This window comes from Microtus oregoni, unplaced genomic scaffold (genome assembly GCF_018167655.1).
Source record: "Microtus oregoni isolate MIOR12 unplaced genomic scaffold, Mior012 000014F_ref0000157, whole genome shotgun sequence".
NCBI classification, from domain to species: domain Eukaryota; kingdom Metazoa; phylum Chordata; class Mammalia; order Rodentia; family Cricetidae; genus Microtus; species Microtus oregoni.
Genome location: NW_024543073.1, coordinates 6,584,429 through 6,607,611, shown reverse-complemented (window position 1 = coordinate 6,607,611; position 23,183 = coordinate 6,584,429). Strand labels below are relative to the sequence as shown.

The 23,183-nt window shown below is 40.2% G+C and overlaps 1 protein-coding gene across 6 annotated transcripts in view; it reads left to right on the top strand.

Moving 5' to 3' along the window:
- Window positions 1-23,183, top strand: part of Pde4d (phosphodiesterase 4D) — an 845,080-nt gene that overhangs the window by 575,565 nt on the left and 246,332 nt on the right. Inside the window, exon 1 of one of the 6 annotated variants that reach the window (XM_041663295.1) lies at window positions 5,938-7,048. The exons of 4 other annotated variants lie outside the window; for them this stretch is intronic. In XM_041663295.1, coding sequence (XP_041519229.1) covers window positions 6,984-7,048 — 65 coding nt within the window. In that variant the 5' untranslated portion in view covers window positions 5,938-6,983. Of the gene's footprint in view, window positions 1-5,937; window positions 7,049-23,183 lie in introns of those variants that run through there. One more of the 6 variants, XM_041663296.1, reaches the window with a different exon arrangement.

The window sequence follows — 23,183 nt, the reverse complement described above, 5'->3', positions numbered from 1 at the left end:
TCCTCACAATTGCATAGGTTCTTCTTTCCAGGAATATTTTTAATAGCAAGTATTATTCAGCTGGGTGCTTAGTATACGTCCAGCAGTGTGCTAAAGTTGTGTGTGTTTCTTTATCCTCGTAAAATTCTATTTTATCTCCACTTCAAAGCAGAGGCAGCAGGGATAGAGAAAAAGTTAAACAGTTTTTGAGATAAACCATCAGCCCTTGGGAGAGTCTAACATTCGATTCAGACAGTCTGACTCCGCATCATTTTCTTACAGACTCTTTCTAATAGCTAAGCATCATCTCAAAGAGCAGATGTTGTATGTCCAAGAAAAGGCGCTTGAAATGTGTGCCAGGGATGAGCTGACCACACTAACGTGCCACTCCCCTTAGCAAGAGCAGGGAGATGTTGTCAGAGAAAGGAATGACAGAGCTCTGAAGAAAGTTTGGTACATTTTTTTTCCATACTTATTACTTGAGGGCTTGGATTATCATTGAAACTTCCTTGAGCAGTTTAGATAGGTTATTTTTCAAACCTGATTTTAATGAAAACCGCAAATTTTCTCACAGTGTTAGAAAAGAAGGGACTCATTTGTAACAATGATCTATAAACTAAATACAAATATATATATATTTATATTATTCTAATATATGGTCTACTTAATATATCTTATTTTTACTTTACATTCTGGGACTGATATCAGGAGTTAGAAATCACTCGATGAAACATAGATCACCATTAGGGCCTCAGAATGGTGATATTACAATACTATTATCAAGGTATGCACTAAAATGCACATATTTAGACAATAGCAGAGGAGTGTGTGTCTTAAAATACTAAGCATTGGTCAAGACAAAGATGTTTCCTCTTCAAAATCAATCAAATAACGGGTAGAAAATTAGTGAAAATAACTCTGAGATCCCATCCAGTTCCACTTAGAATATTTATTAGTCAAATTTCTAGAAACAAAAAGAAGAGATAATGGTTGCCAGGGCCCAGGAGAAGAGGTTCTAGGAAGCTGGTGTGTAATGGGCACAAGTATTCAGTTAGCCACGTGATATCTGGAGATGGATAGTGAAGATGGCCTCACAGCAGTTAAGATGTATATAGCACCACCGAACAATGGACATAGAAAAGTTAAACTGTAAATAGCAATAACAAATTACTATGTAGGAACTAGAAAGGTAGCCCAGGAGTTAAGAGCCCTTGTTATTCTTCCCAAGGACCCATGTTCAGTTCTTAGTACCACAGCAGATAGCTCACAACCACCTGTAACTACAGCTCCAGGGCATCTATCAACCATGCCCTCCACAGGCACCAGCACCCACACACACAAACCCACATGCAAATGCATACTCCCACACATAATGAAAAAGAATAAAAAGAAAATCTTTATGAAGTTTGCTACTGAACTTGAATTCCCAATGGAGCTGTATGATAAAGAAAAGTTTAAAGTACTTAAGCTGTGAGAGACAGAGTGATGGCTTCCATTTGAAATGAAAATTATGCGTTTCTGACTTTTTACAATGGAAAATAGATTTTGCTTTTCTCATTTTGATCTAATAAGATCAATCAAAGTAATAGTTAGGACCGCCCCAAAGGAAAGCAAAGCAACAAAAAGGACACTTTGAGAAAGCTAGGAGATGTCTGTAATTTCTAACCAGTGTGTGTGTGTGTGTGTGTGTGTGTGTGTGTGTGTGTGTGTATGCATGAGCACATAAGGAAATGAGCAATGACATAACTAAATAAAGGATAACACAATGGAGAAGGCTGAGCTACCCCCAATACTGCAAATAAAACTTGGAAGATGTTTGATTCAAATAAAGAGGAAATAATGATGGGTATATAATATGCTCTTATCTACTGGCCCTTACCATTTCTCTGCATGGAGAGTTTACATTGCTTCTCATTTCAGAAAGAACAGATTCAAAGATACTAGCCCAAGGAAGCAAGGTACTCATGCAAACAGGAGAACTAAACGATTGTGCTCAAATGCATCACTGGTATCTCCAGGACTATTTCCTCTCACACAAGAAGCAATTCTAAGTGGTTATATATCCTGCTCTAAAAAAATAGGACAGTGCCAAAATGGGTAGCCCCACAAATAGTGTCATAGGAGAAGGCTCTGGTTATAGGCACATGTGTGTGCACACACACAAACATACACACACACAACATGCAGAAAAGTTTGGAGATAAGCTATAACTAGCTCAAAATTTTTAAACAAATTATTGGTTGGTTTTGTGCATAAAACTCTTTTTATTTCTCCCTTGAAGGGATGTGATAGGTCCTTAAGAATATATACACTACCTAAAAGCTAACATGCAGAGTATAACCTGCTAGCATTGAGGAAGGAATTGACATGTAATACTGATAACTTTATAAAATGACATTTTATAAAAAAGCAAGAAGTCTAAAGGTAGCCTTCAAAATATAGTACTCTGGGCTTCCTAGGAATTTGATAATTTTGAAATCTGTTGTATTGCCTCGAGTTGTGCGTATAGGAAATATAATTAGAGGCCAAAAGGTAGCAACTCAAAATTCCCCTCTACAAAACGAAAATGACATGGTTCTTCTCAGTAACAAGGAAATGTTGCAAGAGTTCAGAGTAACTTGGTCATTAAGGTTCAGACACAGTACAGAATGCCTGGAAGCTGTAAGAACGGATATCCATGGTCATTTTTCCTAAGGAGGTGACTTGACATATCTGCAGGTCAGAACTTCATTACATAAGACAGGCTTGAATAATTAGCTTAGAATATGGTTCTACCTTGACACCTGTGCTTGACAGTTTGGAAAGTGGATGGTATCTACTATAATCCAAAAGTAGAAGTTTACTGAGAAGGCAGAAAACTAGACATTAGACAGGACACTGTAACGTGAAGATTATCTGGGAAAAACTAGATTGTGTGGTAAAAATCACTCCTTAATATCTCCTTGAGCTGGTGTCAGTTGACGTCTCATATTTAATTCATGTTATTGACAAATGTCAGTTTCAATAGCTCCACCCACCATTAAACAATAAGAGAAATAAACCATATCTGCAGGTGCATCTTGTCTATTGGAATGCCCGAGATTTCCTTCAAGAGTTTTGCAATGCATTGTGGGTCCTAGTAGCTGTATTTGAGAAATGTTAGGTAATTTAAAAATAACGTTTTTCTGTTAGTGTTCAGTTGTATTTCAGAGAAAACGTAATGACCATTTTCAGAATAGATAAAAGTACTTTCTAAATTTAGCTTAAATTCAAAAAATGACTCAGCATAGATACAAATATCAGTAATGATATAAGTGGTTGTCCAAATGAATCAAATTTGAAGAACATCATATTACTGATGTGATAGTGATTTCTTTCTAATCTGTTGCTTTCATTGGTTAATTAATAAAGAAACTGCCTAGGCCCGTTTGATAGGCCAACCCTTAGGTGAATGGAGTAAACAGAACAGATTGCTGGGAGAAAGAAGCTGAGTCAGGCAGCCGCCATGATTCTCCCACTCCAGACAAACGCAGGTTAAGATCTTCCCTGGTAAACCACCTCGTGGGCTACACAGATTATTAGAAATGGGTTAGATCAATATGTAAGAGCTAGCCAATAAGAGCCTGGAACTAATGGGCCAAGCAGTGTTTAAAAGAATATAGTTTCCATGTAATTATTTCGGGGCATAAGCTAACCATGTGGGCAACTGGGTGCCGGGGACGCAGCTTCGCTGCTCTTATTTCTACAAATTACATGGTGGTTTCATTCAAGAAGATATAGATAGAGGGATCCATTAAATTTTCCCACCTCTAGCAATCCATCAAAGGACAGTAACAAGTAATTAGAAGGCAAGCTACACAACACTATGCTACTAAGTAGATGAGAGAAGCGGAGACAATGGCAGCTTCTCATCAACTGTGACTCCCCCACACTCTGTAGACAAAGGCATGTGCTTCATAAGGCCCAGTTCTCCCCACCTGGGCATCCTTGCCAACCTGTACATCATCACGCATTGTGTAAAACAGGGGTGTTTGTATCCCCTTAATTTGGAACAGGCATGCAGATGTCCAAATTGTGTTTTAGAAATTTCAATGGAGAAAAAAAAAAAATAGGATAGGAATAGCATTTAACCAAGAGGTAAGTACCACTCTGTTTTATTTTAATTCGGTCACTTCCTTTACTGTTAGCAGTAGAAAAAAAAAAGAACTCTTCAGGCTGAAGGGAGACATATCGCTTCTCCTTTATATTGGTAAAATTGCTATGCCATTCCTTGGAGCTGCTTAGTTGCATGTGTTTTCAGAATTCTGGCTTAGGACCTGTTTCTGCGTGGTTGGGGAGGATGTAGATGAGCCCCTATGGGGCTGGACCTCAGTGTTCCATAGAGGCCCAGCCGTTAGGTGGTTGGGCCTTCTGAGAAAGGTTTTTGGACTCTGGGGATAAGTGTAGACAAGTAAGTCCCAGGTGCTACTTCTGCAGCATGTGCGGCAAAGAAGGGTGTGGCAGCAGAGTAAGTAATCTCACTGGGACAGTGTCCTCTCAGGGGAGCCAAGACCATGGGGGTGATTGCTTCTGAGAGCTTAGCACGCAGGGCTCAGACACTGTGCTCTCTGGTCCTTGTAGTCTTTGTAAATGGCAACCAGAAAATGTTTGGTAAACCTTAAAACAAGAAAAACGGTTTTTACAAACAAGGAGGAGCTGTTTCATTTTACTTGGGCTGGAGATTTCCCTCCTCTTAGCCACTTTCACATTCCCAAAATAAAGAAGGTAAACCTTCCCTAAACACCCCTTCTCCCCCATCAAACGTTAGACTAGTCGCTTCATTAGCTTCTTTGGAATTTCTAGAACTGTGTGTTTAGGTAGCTTGCATGAAACATAGGGAAGTATGAAGAATACACTAGACATGGGTCGGGACTGGAAAGGTCCAGATGTCCCTGGGTGGGATGGGAAAACCGAAAGGTTTATGGAAAGAAGTCTATAAGAAGAAGTTTATTGACATTTGCTTTAGGAAGCCTGAGAACCTCCATAGAGGACGAAATCAAAATGCATGCTGAGGTGTGAAGGGTTTGTTATTGTAATAAGTGGCCCCCGTCTTCGCCGGACTTTGTTCTTTCTACATCAATTTTCCAAGCTGTTTGGGTGGGTCAGCCACACTCCAACATCCTGTCTCCAAATGCTAAATAAATACCAAGTTCACGTCAGCCTAGGAAAGCCAGGCACGGCTAATGTCACGGATGATTCAGAATGCTTATTTTCACTTGATAATTCACCTTCAACATAATTGAAGTTGGCATACCAGAGGAACATATATCCTTTGTGTAAATGTTTGGAGAGGTAGACCAGGCGCGGGGAATGTTCCTTTGTCAGCCACTGGAACATCTGGAACTAGCTTGCAGTGTAGGTACCATGATAGAAGAGTTCTTTTTTTCTTAATATTTTGAAAATCTTAATTAAAATATAATTACAATATCCCCCTTCCCTTCCTTCAACCCCCTCCCATGCTTCCCTTACTCCCTCTCAAATTCTTTTCCTTGGATTAATATTGTTACATATTTATAAGCACAAATGTATATAAAATGCTACCTCCTGGTTCCACTCAGGATTGCTTTCTTATATGTATATGATTTCAGGGCTCACCAGTTGGCATTGTACCACCAATTATTTCAGATGCCACTTGTGGGGCAGGTTCTGTTCTTGGAAATAATAAAGGTTGGGCAGGATACAAAGCTTCATACTTTACTGAAGAACTGCTAGGGTTAGCCAGTTTAAGTCTGCATATGCAAATCAATGGCATTCCATGTCATTGTTTTTAAAAATTAGCTTTAAAAAATAACGAGTACACGTAGCCACTTTCCTTCCAAGGTTACAGTATATGTATTTTTTCAGTATAAATACCCCATCAGCTCCTCATCCAAGGCAGTCTGTTTCCAGAAGCTTTGCTGAATTTCCAAGGGACATCCACATCTCTGTACCAACCTAAAGTGTGACTTTTTCTTTTTAATGTGTTGGAAATGAATTTCTGCTAAGTCCTCAAATCCTCTCAACTTTGGTCTTGAAGAAAAATTTCAGTGTTCCATGATTCCATGCGGTACTTTCTTTTGTATTTGATAAAGAAGGAAACTCCAGTGGTGCGTCCCTTCTAAAGGTGCTCAGGGAGGAAGGTTTTCCAGGAGTAGCACAGACAGCTGCTTTTCTAGAGGAGGGCTTGGCTTTGAAAGTCTCCTTGCTCTGCCGTCTGCGTGGCCGCTTTGCACTCCTGCCTTCTGGATTCAGAGTTCCGCCCCTTTGCTTTGTAAGTCAGCAATTGACCAGGCCCGGTTGGGCGCTTTTTTCCCCCTTTCTCACTTCCCTGCGATGTTTTGAACTGCCTTCTCACAGACGTCATTCAGCCCTTGAGGAATAGTTTCTGCCTGGTGGGTGAGACTGGATGATAGTTCTCATTCACAAAGACTTGCAGCCGAAGTCCTCAGGGGACGCAGCGGAAACTGGTTTGACAGGTACCTCGACCCACCCAGCCCACCACCGAGCTGCTGTCCTCCTGCGACCCCCTTTCCTCCACGGATAGCATTGTCTGTCGCCGCCCCCCCCCCCCCCACCCGCGGCTGATCGCCCTGAACTGAAACTTCCTTGACAGCTCGCCCTCTGTGTGGCACCTGGCTGCCAGGCACTTTCTTTTTTCTACCTGAGTGAGGCTTGGGGAAAACCTCTAAGTCCGTCGTTATGGAATTGCAAAAAGGAGATTAAGTGACCCATTCGCTGAGCTGGCTTCCCTTGTGATCCAGATGGAGAAGCGATTCAAAATCCAGTTCCTCTGTTGGCAAGGCAGGCGGAGAAGGAACTCCCTTCGGAAGAGCCCGGGGCTTGGGCATGAAGCAGGAAAGCCCGCCGGCTGCCTGCAACACTGAGCTGAGACAGGAGGCAGCCTCCCTGACCCTGGAAAATCTTCAAAGCCTTCTTTGTGGCAAGCTAGCTGATGTGTATTGATCAGAAGACTTGAACATTTTCCTTCTCCGTCTCCCCTCTTCAAAATGAGCATTGTTATGAAGCCGAGATCCAGGTCCACAAGTTCCCTGAGGACTACGGAGGCAGTTTGGTAACGTGTTTCTCTCCCACTCCCCCTACTTCTTTCTCCCTCTTCCCCTTTAAGACTGACAACTCCAGTACTTAGTAATTGCTGAGGAGGTATGATGTTAAGCTTTGGGGAAGAATGTATTTAATTGGCAGCACCCTTACTCTTTATTTCCCTCCTTAACCTGCTCTATATAAAAAGGTGTGTGTGCGCGCGCGTGTGTGTGTGTGTGTGCGTGTGTGTGTGTGTGTGTGTGTGTGTGTGTGTCTTAACTCCTTGTGGACCATCACAATTTATCTAAGAGTCACTTTTAAGGAAGGGAAGAAAGTGGTGGTTTTTAAAAATGAAAGTTTACCAGCTCTCACGTCTGATTTGGTGGTGTGTTTTTTCACCTTTTTTTGAGTACTGCAAAGATTGCCTTGGGTGCTGGCAAGGGTTAGGAGTTAATGAGGCTAGAAAGCTTCAATGACTTAATAGAAAAGCACCAGGAACACAAAACCATGTGGCTAAACCCACATCAAATTCTTTGCCATTCAATCATCTCATCTTTATTTATTAATATTTTTAGGGTAATATAAAAGTTTTACTTTAACGAAATATAAGTCCATTTCAATTTAGTCTAATACACATTCTGCTTTCTTTTCCCTATTTCTACATGGATATGCTCATACACATATGATGCCTTAAAAAAAGAACTTCCTATTAAAGTTAGTTTTGCTTCTCGCTTTTTATAGAATTCTTTATGGCAACTTCAGAGGAAAATATTATGGATTGTTTACATTAGCAGTTGTAAACGAACAATTCAGTTCACTTCTTTGATGTAGGAACAATCACACTGGATAAGGGAAATAAAAGCAGAGACTAAGGTAGAATCAGGCAGGCAGTAAGACCTAGGATGTATTATGTAAGCAAACAAACCAACATCTGAATATGTGAATTATTTGCATAGGAAAGCTAACTCTTGTTTACATGGGTGACTAATTGTTCCCTGCTATTATACTAGCCCATAGACTGAAAACAGGAAGGCCCCCCTCAGTTGTGTTTCTGTAAATTTTAATAAATTCAAAAAAAACAATATATCTTTTATAACGTTTTTCAGCCCTACTCAAAGAACATATTCCATAACTTTGAGTTGATTGAATGAAAATTTATAACTGGAGATATACTTGCAAGGTCCTTTTCTGGCAACCTCTCCCTACAAAATAGTTACTGGGAAATGCATAAAATCCTTTTATAAATTTATTTAGCTGGTAGAAACCACTGCCATAAGCAGCCATATATGTGTGTCTCACACATTTCTGATTTATATCCCAAATAAGTGAAAAAGAAGAAAGATCTCAGTTAAACAAATAGCACTAAGGCTTATTTTTAGCTCCAGGGCTCAGTTGACAATAATTTATTTATTGCAACTGGCAGTAGTTACAAGCATGGTCGGTCTTTGTGTTTCAGTGATTGCCACAGACTATTTTTGACCATAGCGATTCTGTTAAGTTGTATGAGACAAACCAACAGGTAGAGACACAATTCAAAATACACATGAAAATATTGGCTTTTTCATGACTTTGTCCTTCCACTTAACTTGTAAACTTCTACATGGCGTTGCTATCAAAGTGATTTTTGTATAATAACTAAATGTCACTAAATGCTAGTGATCCCTAACTATAGCTGTGCAGTACAGAAACATCTCTGGTTAAGCTTACCTCCACCAAAGAGTATTGATTAACTGCTTGAATATATCACTGTATACTTCAAGTAACTTGGACTGAGGGTGTCATAGACTATAAACATAATTCTACCATTCTACACACACACACACACACACACACACACACACACACGTGTACACATACTCATGCTCCACTGCTTAAATTTTTACATCTCTCTCTCTCTCTACCTCTCCACCAGCCTTGGCAAGCTTAGCTGGGCAATCTTGCCATTCTAGGTCCTTAGCCATCTTGTCTTTTTGTAAGTGAGTTTACATGAAAGAAACTTGTTAATTTACCTTTTATCCTTTTTTCATTCCAGTTAGTATTTATTTATTTATTTATTTATGACGCTCATCTTTTGACTACACCATCTTGCTTTCGTTATGTAACTTTATTGACCCACTTTCTACAAATCTGCCTACCTTTCTCTGGAATGTCCCAAACCCAAACATGACCGCTAGAAGGTTTTTACCTGTCTTAAGCTCCTATCCAGTGCTTCGGATGACACTCTGCTGTGCTCTCCCTATCTGCTGTCCCCTGTGTACTGTAACCGGCCATCCACTCTCAGTTGCCTTAATCAGCCCAGACCTGTGGTGTGGTCATAAGTGATTGCCTGACAAATTTATAGTATTTCACACTCTCCTTTTATGCCACTTATTGAAAAGGTCAATCTTTGTGACGATTAAAACTTTATAAATTAAAAAAAAAAGCCTTGAAATTATTCTACTGGTGTTCTTGTAATGCGTGTCGCAGGTTTTCAGTTTAAATAAAAAAGGGTTGCGTATTCATTCGATGGCTGCTGACACATGACGTTTCAGCAGAAAGAGACTATGGCCCAGATTTTCAAACATTCCTCTAACACTTTTACAGCATGAGTTGAGAAAAGTTTGATATATAAACTTTCTTGTTCTCATAAGTGTAATTAAAATAGCAAGTTCATTGGTGGGGCTTTGCATTTCATTTCCTGTTGCTTCCATATTGGTATTCATTCTTCAATTCTATGTATTAAAATATGACATTTGATTTTTGGAGATTTATTTATTCTTATTTGCATTTGTGTTTGGCCTGCATCTATGTCTGAGTGATGCTGCCAGGTCCCTAGAACTGGAGATATAGACAGGGACAGTTGTGAGCAGTCTTGTGGGTACTGGGACTTGAACCTGGGTCCTCTGGAAGAACAGCCAGTGCTCTTATCTAGTGAGCACTTTCATAAATATTTCAACTTTACATGTCGCAAATGTTGATTTACTTCATAGCAAAATAATATGATTTCATTTCTTGAAACTGTTATAGTGCTTCTTTCATAAGCATATTCCAAGAACATGTATTAGTTTAATTAAGATGCATGATTTAGTTTAGGTAAAAGAACAAAACTATCAATTAGCCTCCAAACCACAAGTAACCACTTGTAAATAAAACTGCCTTGGTTCTTACCCAGCTGTCAGGAACCTTCAGTGCTAGCCGGTATGTTTAAGGTCATTACAAAACCGAGTGGAAGAGCTTCAGACCTTAAACATGACTGCAGTTTTATGAAATAAATTTTAAGCTGATCCTGGAACATATAAAATTATACTTATGTGCAAAAGGGCATGGAAGCCCTCTATTCCAACATTTTGGTAGTGGTTATTTTATAGAGTAAAAGAGATAGGAGCAGAAGCTGGGAGACTGCGGACTTTTCGCTGTAATTCTGTATTCCATAGCCTCTTTTTCATGGGAAAAATACCACACAGGAAACTTTTGTTTAAAATTAGGTTCTGCATTTAAATAAGCTAAGTTTTATATATATATATATTTCTCCTTATATAAAGAAATATATTCTATTATATAAATTTGTATATAAATATAAATATATATATATAAATATATATATATAAATATATATATATATAGCCAGTTTTCCCAGGGTTCAAAATTGGTAAGAATCTGAATGAAAGAACCGATAAACTTTTCTGAATCACATCACAGCTCAGACCAATAAATGATTGCACGTTGGTTTTTTTATTTGTTCTCTTCGCCTAAGGTCATAAAATTTCAGGTTGGTTGAACACTGTTATTTTGGCTTGAAGACCACAGGGGAAAACACACACACACATACGCACACACATTTGCTTAGACTAGCATGGCTAGTTTTATAATTGAGTATTTTAAAAGAAAAAGAGATGTAGCATCACTGATTAATATGTTGACGGAGAACGTAATTATAGCTTCTCGCCTGTTCTCATTTGCTCTTATTCCAATTTAGCTTTCATGCTGTGCAGAGTTGCCAATGCTGCTCCTGTCCTCTTGCTTAAGACTTTAACAGATTACGGTTGTCCTATTTCTCTAGCAACGCCACTTCTCGCTTCTATTTCATAGAGGGCCTTTCATGAACGCGAGCACTGGGGAATTTAACATATAATGTAACACTATAAACCATTAAAAGCTGGGAGTGGGACTAGCTGAAGTCTACAGATGAGAAAATGACATGGGCCAGGCCCTGTAAATAGCAGTTTCCAAAGAAGTCGGGAGCGAACCCCAAGTGTGTCCATTTGAAAGCTAATGTTCTTCTCATGTCAGCAGGTTGCTTCTTTCTACTGTCTGTGTCATTAGCATTTTTAGTGACTACGGAATTGGCCATCTGGCCAGTACAGCTTCAGTGTACCACAAACTGATGGCAGTTTTCTTCTCCAGAGTATGGTGGCGGACGGATTTGAGGCTAGTGTTGCGAACTGTGTGAAAGGCCGTTGTAGCTCCATCATTTCAGCCCATATAGTCTGTGTGGCAATGAATAAGCTCACCCATGGCTCACCAGGGGGCATACTGAGCCAAAGTTCATCTTTCTAGTTGTGTTAGAAAGTTTAACTCTGATCTGTGCGAGTGCTGATAGGATGGGGGAGGGGAGGACAAGGTCTAAGACTGGGTGGAGTTTCACACTGTTAAATGTTGGCTTTGGGAGGTATCTGATCTCCCCACCTGTATCTTTTATTTTAGAAACTTTGTGAAAGGGACAGCTCATGGAATTTGCACAGTTACTCCATTTCAAACATACAAACGGTTTGCTTGGGTAATGACTCTCGAAGTGTTTTGCTGTGCTGGCCATGTGGCCCGTCTGTTTAATTCAATTGCTTCCATTAATAGATGTCTGTATGGCAGCAGGCCTCGAGATGGACTGCTTTCAGAAGTGATTGCGACACCTTGGGTGTCCTTTAAAACCTAACAAGAGGAGCCCAGAGCACATTTGCAGATACAGTTGCCTTTTTCATGTCATAAGTTTGGAGAGTTTCTGAAAATAAACTCTTGTTCGATTCTGCTTCGATCATGAAGCCACTTGGTTCCTTTATAGCTCAATCTATTTATCCACATCATGCAAGGGTAGGGTGAGCCAGCCAGCAGCATTCCACATGTGCTTTTCACGTGACATGTGGCTTGACTAAGTACATGTGTGTGTTTGAAAGGAGATGCATGTTTATATGTGTGTGCATTTGACACATAGATACATGTAGACAGATTTTCCTTTGGACTGCCAGTGAACAACCACTCAGAGACTTATTAATTATGAAAGCTTGGCCTTAGCTTAGTTTTTTCCCCAGCTAGCTGTTATAATTTAATTAACTCATATTTTTTAATCTACATTCTGCCTAGTGGCTCCGTTACCTCTGATCTGTACCATATGTCTGACTTCTGTAAAGTCCCAATGACATCTCTGCCTCTCTTCTTCCCAGAGTCCTCTCTGTCTCCAGAAATCCTGCCTAACCTCTTCCTGACTAGCTATTGGCCATTCAGCTCTTTATTAAATCAATCACAGCAATATGTTTTTATATAGTGTACAAATATCCCACAACAACTTTATCTTGAAAGTATAAATATGGGTGACACATGTAAGTACAAGCGCTCGTATGAGAGAAAGAAGAAAGGTTTTGGGTGGGTAAGGTAGTGGTAAGAAACTGGGAGGAGCTAGGTAAGGGGAATTGGAATCAGAATATATTATATGAAGGGTATGGTTTTGGGTGGGTAAGGTAGTGGCGAGAAACTGGGAGGAGCTGGGTAAGGGGAATTGTAATCAGAATATATTATATGAAAAAAATCTATTTTCAATTAAAAAAGAAAATGTTCCCTTAAAAACAACAACAATAAACTAGGCAATAAGTTGTAACTTTGTTCCCTTCTGAACCTTTCCCTCTCTTGCCTCCCTTTTGCTTTTAGAATTTTATTTGTAAGTGCAGTTTTCATGACCCTTCTGCCACCCCACATCTTCCCTCAAATTCACGTCAGGTGGCTTGTCCTTGAAGAAAGCTTTCCTGCTCTCAGCAGCCATTGCTGCCTGTAGTTAGAGCACATGCCTAGTTGAAGAGTTTTGCGCCTCTAAAGAGCCCACGGGGTCCCACAGAATGTTGCTTGAACCCATTAAGCTAAGAACTCTAAACTCGCTCGTTTGCAGCTATCTGTCTTAACCCTAGCAAGACACTCTCTTTTTGCGTGTTCTAGGCCTTGTGAACTGGGTTGAACTTACTCTGGCTGGCAAGACCTGAGAGTCATAGACACATCTCACAAGAAACTACAGAACAGTTAGGTAGAGATAGATACAGTATTTAATTAAGATCTGCGTTATTTCGTGTCTCTGTTTTGCAAATTTACCTTAGACTTATCAAGAAAGAGACTCATTGCTCTTTAAAGCTGTGTGTGACTGACAGGACAGGAATTGATCCTGGTGATTGGTAAGGAAATGTCGAATTAGGACTGAATGCTTCCGAAGCAGGTGTGTCTTCAATATGGCTATTGTAACTGAGGCTGTCCCACACTCTTTCTACCTTCTGCTAATGGAGCAAGTTCCTAGTAAACAGCACCCTGTGCAGTACATTCTTCAGGGGCCTGCATTGCTGAGACAGCTTTTCGTGGGTGTAGTAGCACTTAGGTCTAGCTCTTCCCCATCAAGCTGGGGGTGTGACAGTTTGGACCCTGTGACTGAAAATTGCCTTTACCAGAACTAAGTAAGGAATAGCTTCCTTGTTAGTTCCTCTGGCAACTGCTCCAATCAGAGCATGGGATTTATTGCAACAGAAGGTATTGGAACATGAATGTAATCATGAAATTAGGATGGTTACTATTGGGTCTACCCAACTGGTGCTTGTAAGATTAAGCAAAAGAGGATGAAGATGCAGATGAAGGATTTAATGAGATCTTTGTGGAGTTTGCATGTATCTCTTAGAATGATGCCTGAGAGACTCCCATAGTTCTTCTGGATGATAGTAATGCTGGACCTACAGAGGTTATAGGGTCTGCATGAAGCAAGGACAATGGTACCCTAGTGATGCTCAGAAGTGCTAGTGAGAAAGACAGTAACCATGCTCAGTCTTTACCAAAAGCCAGTGTAAGAGCTGGGTAGGTTTAAAGGTACAGGCCTGTGATCCCAGGATTCAGGAGGCTGAGGCAGGAGGATTGGGCACTTTAAAGTCAATCTACATAGTAAGACCTTGTCCAAGAAAGAGGGAGGAGGAGAGAAGCAGGAAGAGGGGGGAAGAAGGGAAGGAGGGAAGAAAAGTTCATATTACATGTTCAGTTATACATAGGGGTTGAAGATGATACTTCAGCCAAAAGTTCTATCTCTTGCTTTGTGAGATGGCTTAGCAGTAAAGTATGTTAGATGACAAGCCTAGTGACCTCAGTTCAGTCCCAGTATCCACACGATAGAAAGAGAGAACCAATTGTTCTCGGACCTCCATACACACGCCATAGTAGTCACAAGCACACAAGTCCTAAATAAGCAAATACAAAAGAAAACAGCGTAAACAACTATCTCTCCAGAGGTAAGGGGCTAGAGGACAGGCCGAGGCACCATGTGGTTACAAAGACAGGGATCTAGACTGAGGTACTGTTAAACATAACTGTAGAGAAAACTAATGGAAGCTAGGCTTGAGCTATGCCTCGCTGCCAAGTGCCTCTCTGTGTAGGCGGGTTTGTCTTCAGAGGAATGAAGATTTGGGAGGACCGCAGGACTTGTGGGTATGGTTTCTTAGTGCAACCGGGGAAACATAAATTCCAAGTCTTTGATAATCGACTCCCAGATTCCCGAGTGATTGACCTTCTACCCTTCTAGCGGCCTATTCTGTTTAATCACACTACTGATAAATGAGCATTTGAGTTAGAAGCGCCACATACACACATACAGTAAAAGCCCTCCTGTTTCTCTATTACACTTGAGAGAATACAAGAAGTTGCAGAAGATAGTAAAAATGCACACACACACACACACACACACACACACACACCACTTCTGATGTTTGGAGTTGTTTGGTTGGCTAGTTAGTTTGTTGACTTTTCTCTTCTTAGATAAGGTCACAGTATGTAACTTCTGCTGTCCCTGAATTGTTATATAGCCGAGACTGGCCTCAAATTCACATCCTTTTTCCTCGTTCTTCTAAGCGCTGGGATGAGAGGGCAGCCGACACTCCCACCCTAGTCCCGAGGTTTTCAACCCGCAGGACCAGCAGGCCTTGTTTATACCTAATACTTATCTCCCTGCTTAAATTTTAACCTATCAGCACTGGTTATCAGCAGGCAGGGAGACGGATAAGGTGTGTCTCTTTTCTGGCTTTTGAAAGCTGGTGTTCTGAGCCTCTTTTCATTCTGTACTTTAAAATATTCTTTCTGAGTCGTAAATGACACCAATGTGATTCATTAACTGTCTCGTTAGATGTAATTTCTGTATATGATTGTTTTCATACTTCCTAGATAAGACTGGCCCCATTGTACCCAATTTTTCCTCACGTTTAAAAGACATCTGAGGTGAATCATTCAACTCTGTGCAATAATTTATGTGAAACATCCATGGACGTGTAGTCTCCAGAAGACTGTAATTCCAAGTATCCATGATGTCACCCCACTACAATGTGGCACAGAACGTATTCTTTGTGTCAAGGGATTTACATAAGGCTGTGTTACTTAGACTAAGTCACTGTAAAATATGCCATATTGCAGACAGTGGCATTCTATCATGGCCTAAGCCTCTACTAGCTGTAGCTATTTCTCCGCTGCTGCAACTTTGTCCCAAAACAGCAAGGACCTGATCAATGGATGGCTACATCATGAGCCAGCTAGAGACAGTGGTTCCCAAGTCTACTAAAGCAATTTCATGAGAACCAAATAAGGTTGATAGCCACAGTGTACTGAGCTTTTGTTACTTGTGTGACATCAACTTGGTACCATCAGAGCCACTGCGTTGGGTAAAACTGAAGCTGCAGAGCTAGTAAAATCCCACAGCTGCAGGGAAACCAGCTCTGTCTATAGCTAAACTTTCTGTGTGGTTTCTGCTCTTGTCCTTACTGGACCGTTCTCCCTTGATGTCCACACTTTCCTTGGTGGTATTAACCAAACATGTCCAGCAAGCTGCTACTTAGCCTTCCCTTTCTGTCCTCTACAGAAGGCCAAGTGTCTCCCGTTCACATGTGCATCCGAGAACAAGTTTCCTCTTTCTGTTTACTTGACAGCCTTCTCTTCCAGGTTTTACACCCAATCCTTCTACCATGGGCGCTGGAGATGTGTAGGAAATAGAGCGTGGACTTTGACACGGCTCCATCCCTTAGAGAGCTAGCCGGTTCCTCCCGAGTCACGCCACTCGCTGACCCTCCTACTTTGGTCAGACTATAAATTGCACTGTTTTCTTCCTCTCTGGCCCTGGACCAGTTTGGCGAACCATAAACTCTTTTAAATAAATGGGACCACAGAGCGTAACCTATAATCTATTTCTCCCCACCCCTAACCCCAGCTAGCCGCTGGCAACGTTTTGTTAGTCTTTAACATTTCTGGTCAAGTAAGATCAAGAATAGCTGTTAGAACCAATAGCACGGCTTAAATAGCAAATGGTTTTGTTGAAGAAAATCTTTCAAACTCTAAAATGTGTTTTGAAATGAAATAGGTATCTGTAAACTAATCTACTGGATTGGCATTTTATTAGATTAGTAGATTACTATAATAGGTACCTACTTTAGGAAAATGTATGGAGCTGAATTTTACTATTATTTGTAGTAGACTTTAATATAACCCAAGACTTGCACTTAGAGCTGTGAAATAGACCTGTGCCATACTTTTAGTGTAACTTCAGTTTTTAAATTACATTTCTCTCTCTCTCTCTCTCTCTCTCTCTCTCTCTCTCTCTCTCTCTCTCGTCTGTGTAAGAGGAGTCTGGGGGGTGGGGGCAAAGTGTGCACCCACGCATGAGCACGAGGCAGATCCCATGTGTAGAGGTTAAAGAACTACTTAACAGAATCGGTTCTTTCCTTCCATCACATAGATCCCAGGGACTGCACTCAGGTCACCTTGGCAGCAAGTGTCTTCATCTGCTGAACCAACACACTACTTCCCATAGCTTCCTAAACCTGGGATTTGTAGAAAACAGGGTCTCAGCAATCCCCTAAAAGGAATGAGATGAGATGTCACTTCACCACTACGGGAACTGAACTCTGATCATTAAATTTCTACACGTCACACAGCGAAGTAGGTACCTGTAATTCATGTCTTGAAATTCTAAATTCACTTCTCCTAATATATCTTCTAAGCTTTTGTTTATTTGTTGATTTTAGCTTGAGATATGGCATCACTATGTAGCCCTTGCAGGCCTGGCACTCACTATGAAGATCAGGCGTGCAGGGAACTCCCAGAGATCCATCTGTCTCTACTTCTTGAGTGTGTGCCAACAGCCCTGGATTCCTTTTTGTTCAGTTTTGTTTTATTTTGTTTTGTTTTTTCAAGACAGAGTTTCTACATGTAACTGCCTTGGCTGTCCTAGAACTCACTCGGTAGACCAGGCTGGCCTAGAACTCACAGAGATCTGCCTGTCTCTTCCTTGTGTGAGTGTTGGGATTAAATGCGTGTGCCATCACCGCCTGACCAGTCCTGGATTCTTAATATACTCTTGTCAGAAACAAATGTAGTCACTTGTCTTGACTAAATGCTTACTGTGGGCCTGTGATGGTCGGGATTTGTAAGAATGAGCCCTGGCAGGTCTGTTGACACCTCTTCGTTCTGCTCCTACTACAGAAGAGGAAGCCAAGGTCTACTAGGGCCACTCAACCAAACGTGTGACACACAAAAGAATTCCATGCACCATATACTTCTCTAAAAAACTAAGTGAGCTACCTTAATTTTACTTTTTAATTTTTTAACACTTTCCTCCATTTATATAATAAACTTTAGATGGCTTCACTTTCTAGTGCCTTCTCTCATCCTCCTCCCTCTCACAGCTGTCTTTCTTTTAAGCAAGTCCCCTCCTACTTTTACACCCTCCCTGTGTGTGATACCCTGAGTTCAGAGTTCCTGGTCGGAGTGTGGGTGGGAGGTTAGTTACTGGTACAAGGGCATCTTATCGATGGTTCCACCACTGAAGAAAATGACACCGCTTTCCTTCAACATATGCTTTTTAAGATTCTACAACCTAGCCTTTAACAACCATCTCTCTGTTAAGCACATTAAATAAGTCATGCCTATGGTGTTCAACACAGAGCTGGCTTCCGGTATATGCATAGGAAATGATATAGCAGGCACTTTCCAAATTTATGAATTGGTGTGACTTGTTAAACAAACAAGAACTGTTCGTTTGGAAACTGATTTAGCCCACCAAGGCTTCGTTTCCGTAAGACATTCTTGGGCACATCTCACAATGAGGCATTTCCACAGAGAAAGCTAATCCAGATAAATCATATTCAACTATGAGATTCCAGGAAGACACTCCTATGTGAGGAGAGGCCAGTGAGGCAGAGATGGCAATAAGAAAGCGTCGGTTAAAAGCCAGTAGTAGTTGTTTGGGAGGATGTACTCAGAGCTGCACTGGGCTCCTGGAGAAAGTGCTGCTCGTTACTTGGTGATGTCTGCCTAAGGAGAGGGTAACTTTGGCTGCTTGTCATTGCAATGGCCCTGATTTGTACAAACTCTGACATTTGCATGCAGATGAAATTGCTGTCGTGAAAACATCTCAAATATCATATACCTGTGGTCTGTGAGAGTGTTTTGATTATCTCACCCATTCTGAGTATATATTAACAATGATCCTTTTGGACATTGTAAATCAAAAAAGAAAGGTAATTCTAATTCACAAAAGCCATATCTGTAATCCAAGCTCTGTAATGCTAGTCTTAATAGGAACTAGAACTGGATTTCTTAACTTTGAGCCATTGTCCACTCCTTGCTACACGTGACACTCACTACGATTTTAAAAACCACAAGGTATAATTTTATGCTTATGGATTGTATAGAAATAGGATAGTACAATGTGTATTCTTATGTTTGCCTACCCAACCCCTTGCAGAATGATATCTGGACGGTAATCCCATGGTGATGTAGACATGGCTCATTCCTCCCGGCTTATGTATAGTTAAATTAAGCCAACTATAATTTAGAATAGAAACTCAAGTATAATTTGAGAGTACCATTTGGAAGGCTATAGCTCAATGTAAGATATAAGAATAGGATCATTTGACGCTGTTACAGAACTCGAACTGCAGTTCAATAAAAAAGCAGGTATTGTCTATGTGTGAGACCCAAGGCTCTAGCCTGAGAACCAAAACTACGTTTTAAAATTAAGTGCAAATTTAACAGTTGAGTTTGCGTGTGGAGAGCTATTATGAGATCACAGAATCCTTTATGTGACAGCCACTGTCACTGTATAGCTGTTTGAATAGAATCTTCAGTCCATACTCTGCTGTTTGCTTTCACTCCCAACAGCCATTTCTTCTAGCCAGCCTTACTAGATACCCCATTCAGAACTAAAACCCCTTTGCCTGTGCTCTTGTAAAACCCTGTGTATGTTTCTACTGTGATTCTGGAAATAGTGCCATTTTTATCTGCTGTTGCCCTTGCCACTCCTGTGAGCACATTACAGGGTTTCCTACTCTTTGCTCAGGGATAGATCTCTGTTCACAGCACTAGGCTTGCTTTCTCCCTGGCTGTCAGTAGGCAGCCCATTGTCCATACAGAACAGTTAATTGTTCTGTAACAAAGACTCTTATCATCTGCTGTTACTTGTGATTTTTAGCAAGGTAGCACTTTGCTAAAGATTCTACTGACCAAGTCATGAAGACAGACTTTTTTTTTATGGCATAGAGTTATAAAGTCTTTGGGAACATCTTTTGCTGAATTCCCATGGTTTTTCCTTCACTCTTGGTTTACCACCTTTACTGAGATGTCCTCCACCATACATTTCTGAATACCCGTGGTTCCTTCCTATATTTCCCATTCTAGAAGCTATACATCTAAGTAATCCTCAATACTGTGAGCTGCCTGAGTAATGCTTTTCAGTATCACCAATAAAGATGAATTACCCACAGAAATGATAGAAGGGGTTGATTACACAGGCCCACCACCCACTTGGCTTGGCCAACCATCGCATGATTGCATACAGTTGAGAGACCCCTTGTTCAGGATCACTTCATCTTCACTGAGCATCTAGGAAGCCCAGTACAGCTGTTCTACCCAGGCAGACTGCAAAACTTCAGCAGAGACCAGCTTATCCCAGAGCTCCAACAAGAACTGACCTCTGACTTCCAAGAAAGGGAGCAATTTAAAGTTAACATTCCTGCTTGTGTTCTGAACTTTTCCCATTACGAAGTTAGCTTTTAACCTTCCCATACTTAAGATTCCAATGTTTTGGAATGCTGGAAAATTAAGGCTTAATCCTTAATTGCAGGGGAAGTGATTATTCTAATATTATTCCCAAACTATTTCTAGGCACTTGACCTTTTACACAGTTGTATAGCTTTAAAAACTACAGTCCTTAAAGAAACCTTCCTTTCTGTGGGTATATCATTTGCAAATGTAAAAGTCCATTTTGTACCATTTTGGTTAGCAATGTTTTCAAAGCTGGTTCTGCCTATAGGCCCTCATTCTTGGGTAGCTGTCAGAGAGACAGTACATGGCCCTTGCCTTTTTAAAATGAGTGCAGTGGCTATGTAGAACATTCCTGTGCGTACAAGAGTTCTGATTTTACCTACTGACTTTCGTGGCTTGTGCTTACTTTCACAGGAGACTATTCTTAGAGTTTAAGAGGGTTCTCATTGCTTTCAGAGTTCCATTGATGAAAAGGGTGTTTAGAAATCACAGTACTTGAACCCAGGGTTGGTAGTATGCAGTAAATCGAGCTATTCTGATCAAAATAATTTCTGTGAGCTGGACATAGTTTTTTTGATGGTGGTGGTGATGATGGTAGTGGGATATTAGACACCAGTGCTCTTTTACTAAGGGATATTTTCATTCTAAACAAATGGTTTCCTCGGTAGCCTCCTAGTACAGAGGACTGTGCCTGCCTAGTTAAATATTTAAATGTATTTTATCAGTTTATAACTGACAGGTTTATTTTTTTTATCTATTTTGAAGTGAGTTCAGCTTTAGTTCTTTTTAGTATAAACTATAGAAAGTAGAAGATTTTAATGTATGTGCAGAGAGCAGGCATAGGTAAGGCTCATCAGAAAACAGGTAGAAAGAAGTGAATCTCAAATAAAAAATAAAGCATAAAATGAATGCTTGAAATAATTTGTCAAAACCTGTCCCTGCAGATAATCCCCAGGACACATTTAATTGTGAGTGTCTCTGTCAAATTTTGAAAATCAAAATGTTGAAGTTATTGTTTGGGAATAAACTGATAAGGGAAATATCAATTTATGAGGCCTCTCAATGAAGTTTATTACTATGACTGTGATGGGTGCAGTTGCATTAGTTTGCTGCAGTAGTTCACCCATGACTACTTTAGTCTAAGTGATGTGATTTCACCAAAAACGGGTCAGCCAGGAAAAAGTAGTCAATGCATACATCCCACACAAAAAGTAGGAAGAAAATAGCTTATATGCAATTTATATCATTCTGCAGTTCAGCTAAAATGCTTGCCCATAAGGATTAAGACTGTCACACAGGGTACTCTACAATGGTGGAAAACCCATTGGCCCAAAAGATGGCAAATGGTTAGAAGACTTTGATGATGAGTGGTGACATCCCATGTTTCTGTCATGTGGTGCACTAGCATTGCTGCCCCAGCCCTATAGGGCTTACTTTGAGCTCACTGGCTTCAGAACCTGTGCCAGGTCCTACATGTTGCTTTTTCAGTGCATCATGGGGGCAGTTCCCCGCCTCTGCACTTCAGAGTTCAGAAGGAAACTGGGTGTATTGGTTATGAAGTGTGTTCTGTGACTCTTACATCCCTCAGCTCCCTCCCCTACCCTTTCAAGGAATCCTCTTAGCTTTTCGGTGTCTTAAAAGGTTATTCTCCTATCTCTGTTTCATTGGTGATTTGAATTGTTTATAAATTGCTTCTATGTATACCACAATGAGTTTCATTCTTTTAAATTGTCATTCATTTCTTAGAAGTAAAAAAAAAAAATGGTTGGATTTCCATTAGACACAGTTTTAGATAATTTACTTAATTTACTTAAGTAGGTTAGATAATTTGCTCAAAGTTCCAAAAGCACGCACTTCCATGACTTGTGCCATTTGTGCTTAAATAAGAGACAGAGATAGCAGCCTGGCAGTGGTGGCTCAGGCCTTTAATCCCAGCATTTGAGAGGCAGGCGGATCTCTGTGAGTTCGAGGCCAGCCTGGTCTACAAGAGCAACTTCCAGGACAGGCTCCAAAGCTACACAGAGAAACCCTGTCTCAAAAGGCCAAAAGCCAAAAAAACATCAAAAAACCACCACCACAACAACAAAACCCCTCATACTTGTATGTTAAGCTTGCTCTATTTTACTAAGCTGGTTTGTAAATTTTGTACAGATGTAAGCCTCCGTGTAAATTTCAAGCCCCCATGACAAAGATCTAATCTAGAAGGCTAGCCTTAATTGAAAGCAAATGAATCGTGTGGATGTGTGCAGATCCTGGGGATGTTAGGGGAGGGAGTATAAAGAAAGTACTCGCTAAGATTTCTGAGGAAGTAAAGCAAATAAATATTTCAAAATCTGCAATATAATAAAGCTCACAAATAATCGAAGACCATGCAAGCAAGAAGCTGTCAGTTGTCTCTTTCAGGAGGGGAACTTCATTAATATTATCATGTTTATATGTACAACTTTATATTAATTTTGGCTCAAGTTAATACTTTAGGATAGGATAAATAATCTTCTTACAAAATGGTATATGATGCCAAATATAATTAGGCTTCCCAATATATAATATATTGGTATTATAGTGACAATAGCAGAATGCTTATTAAGAAAATATCATTAAGGTAAAACCTAAATATTGTCTAAATTGAAAACTAAACCAAATGTGAGTCTTGGTTTAATCTGAGTTTCTAATTTGTTTAAATTTAGAAGTCGATAAAAATATATCAGTGATATTTTTACCCTAATTGAGCCTTGATGTATGTGTTCTTAAAGAGATACATATATCTTCTTCTAAATTAAACATTATTTATAGACATGATCCTTTATTTTGTTTTTAAAAGTACATAAGTTTTCATAATGGCCTACAATGATGTTTCAAATTGATTAAAGATATAATTA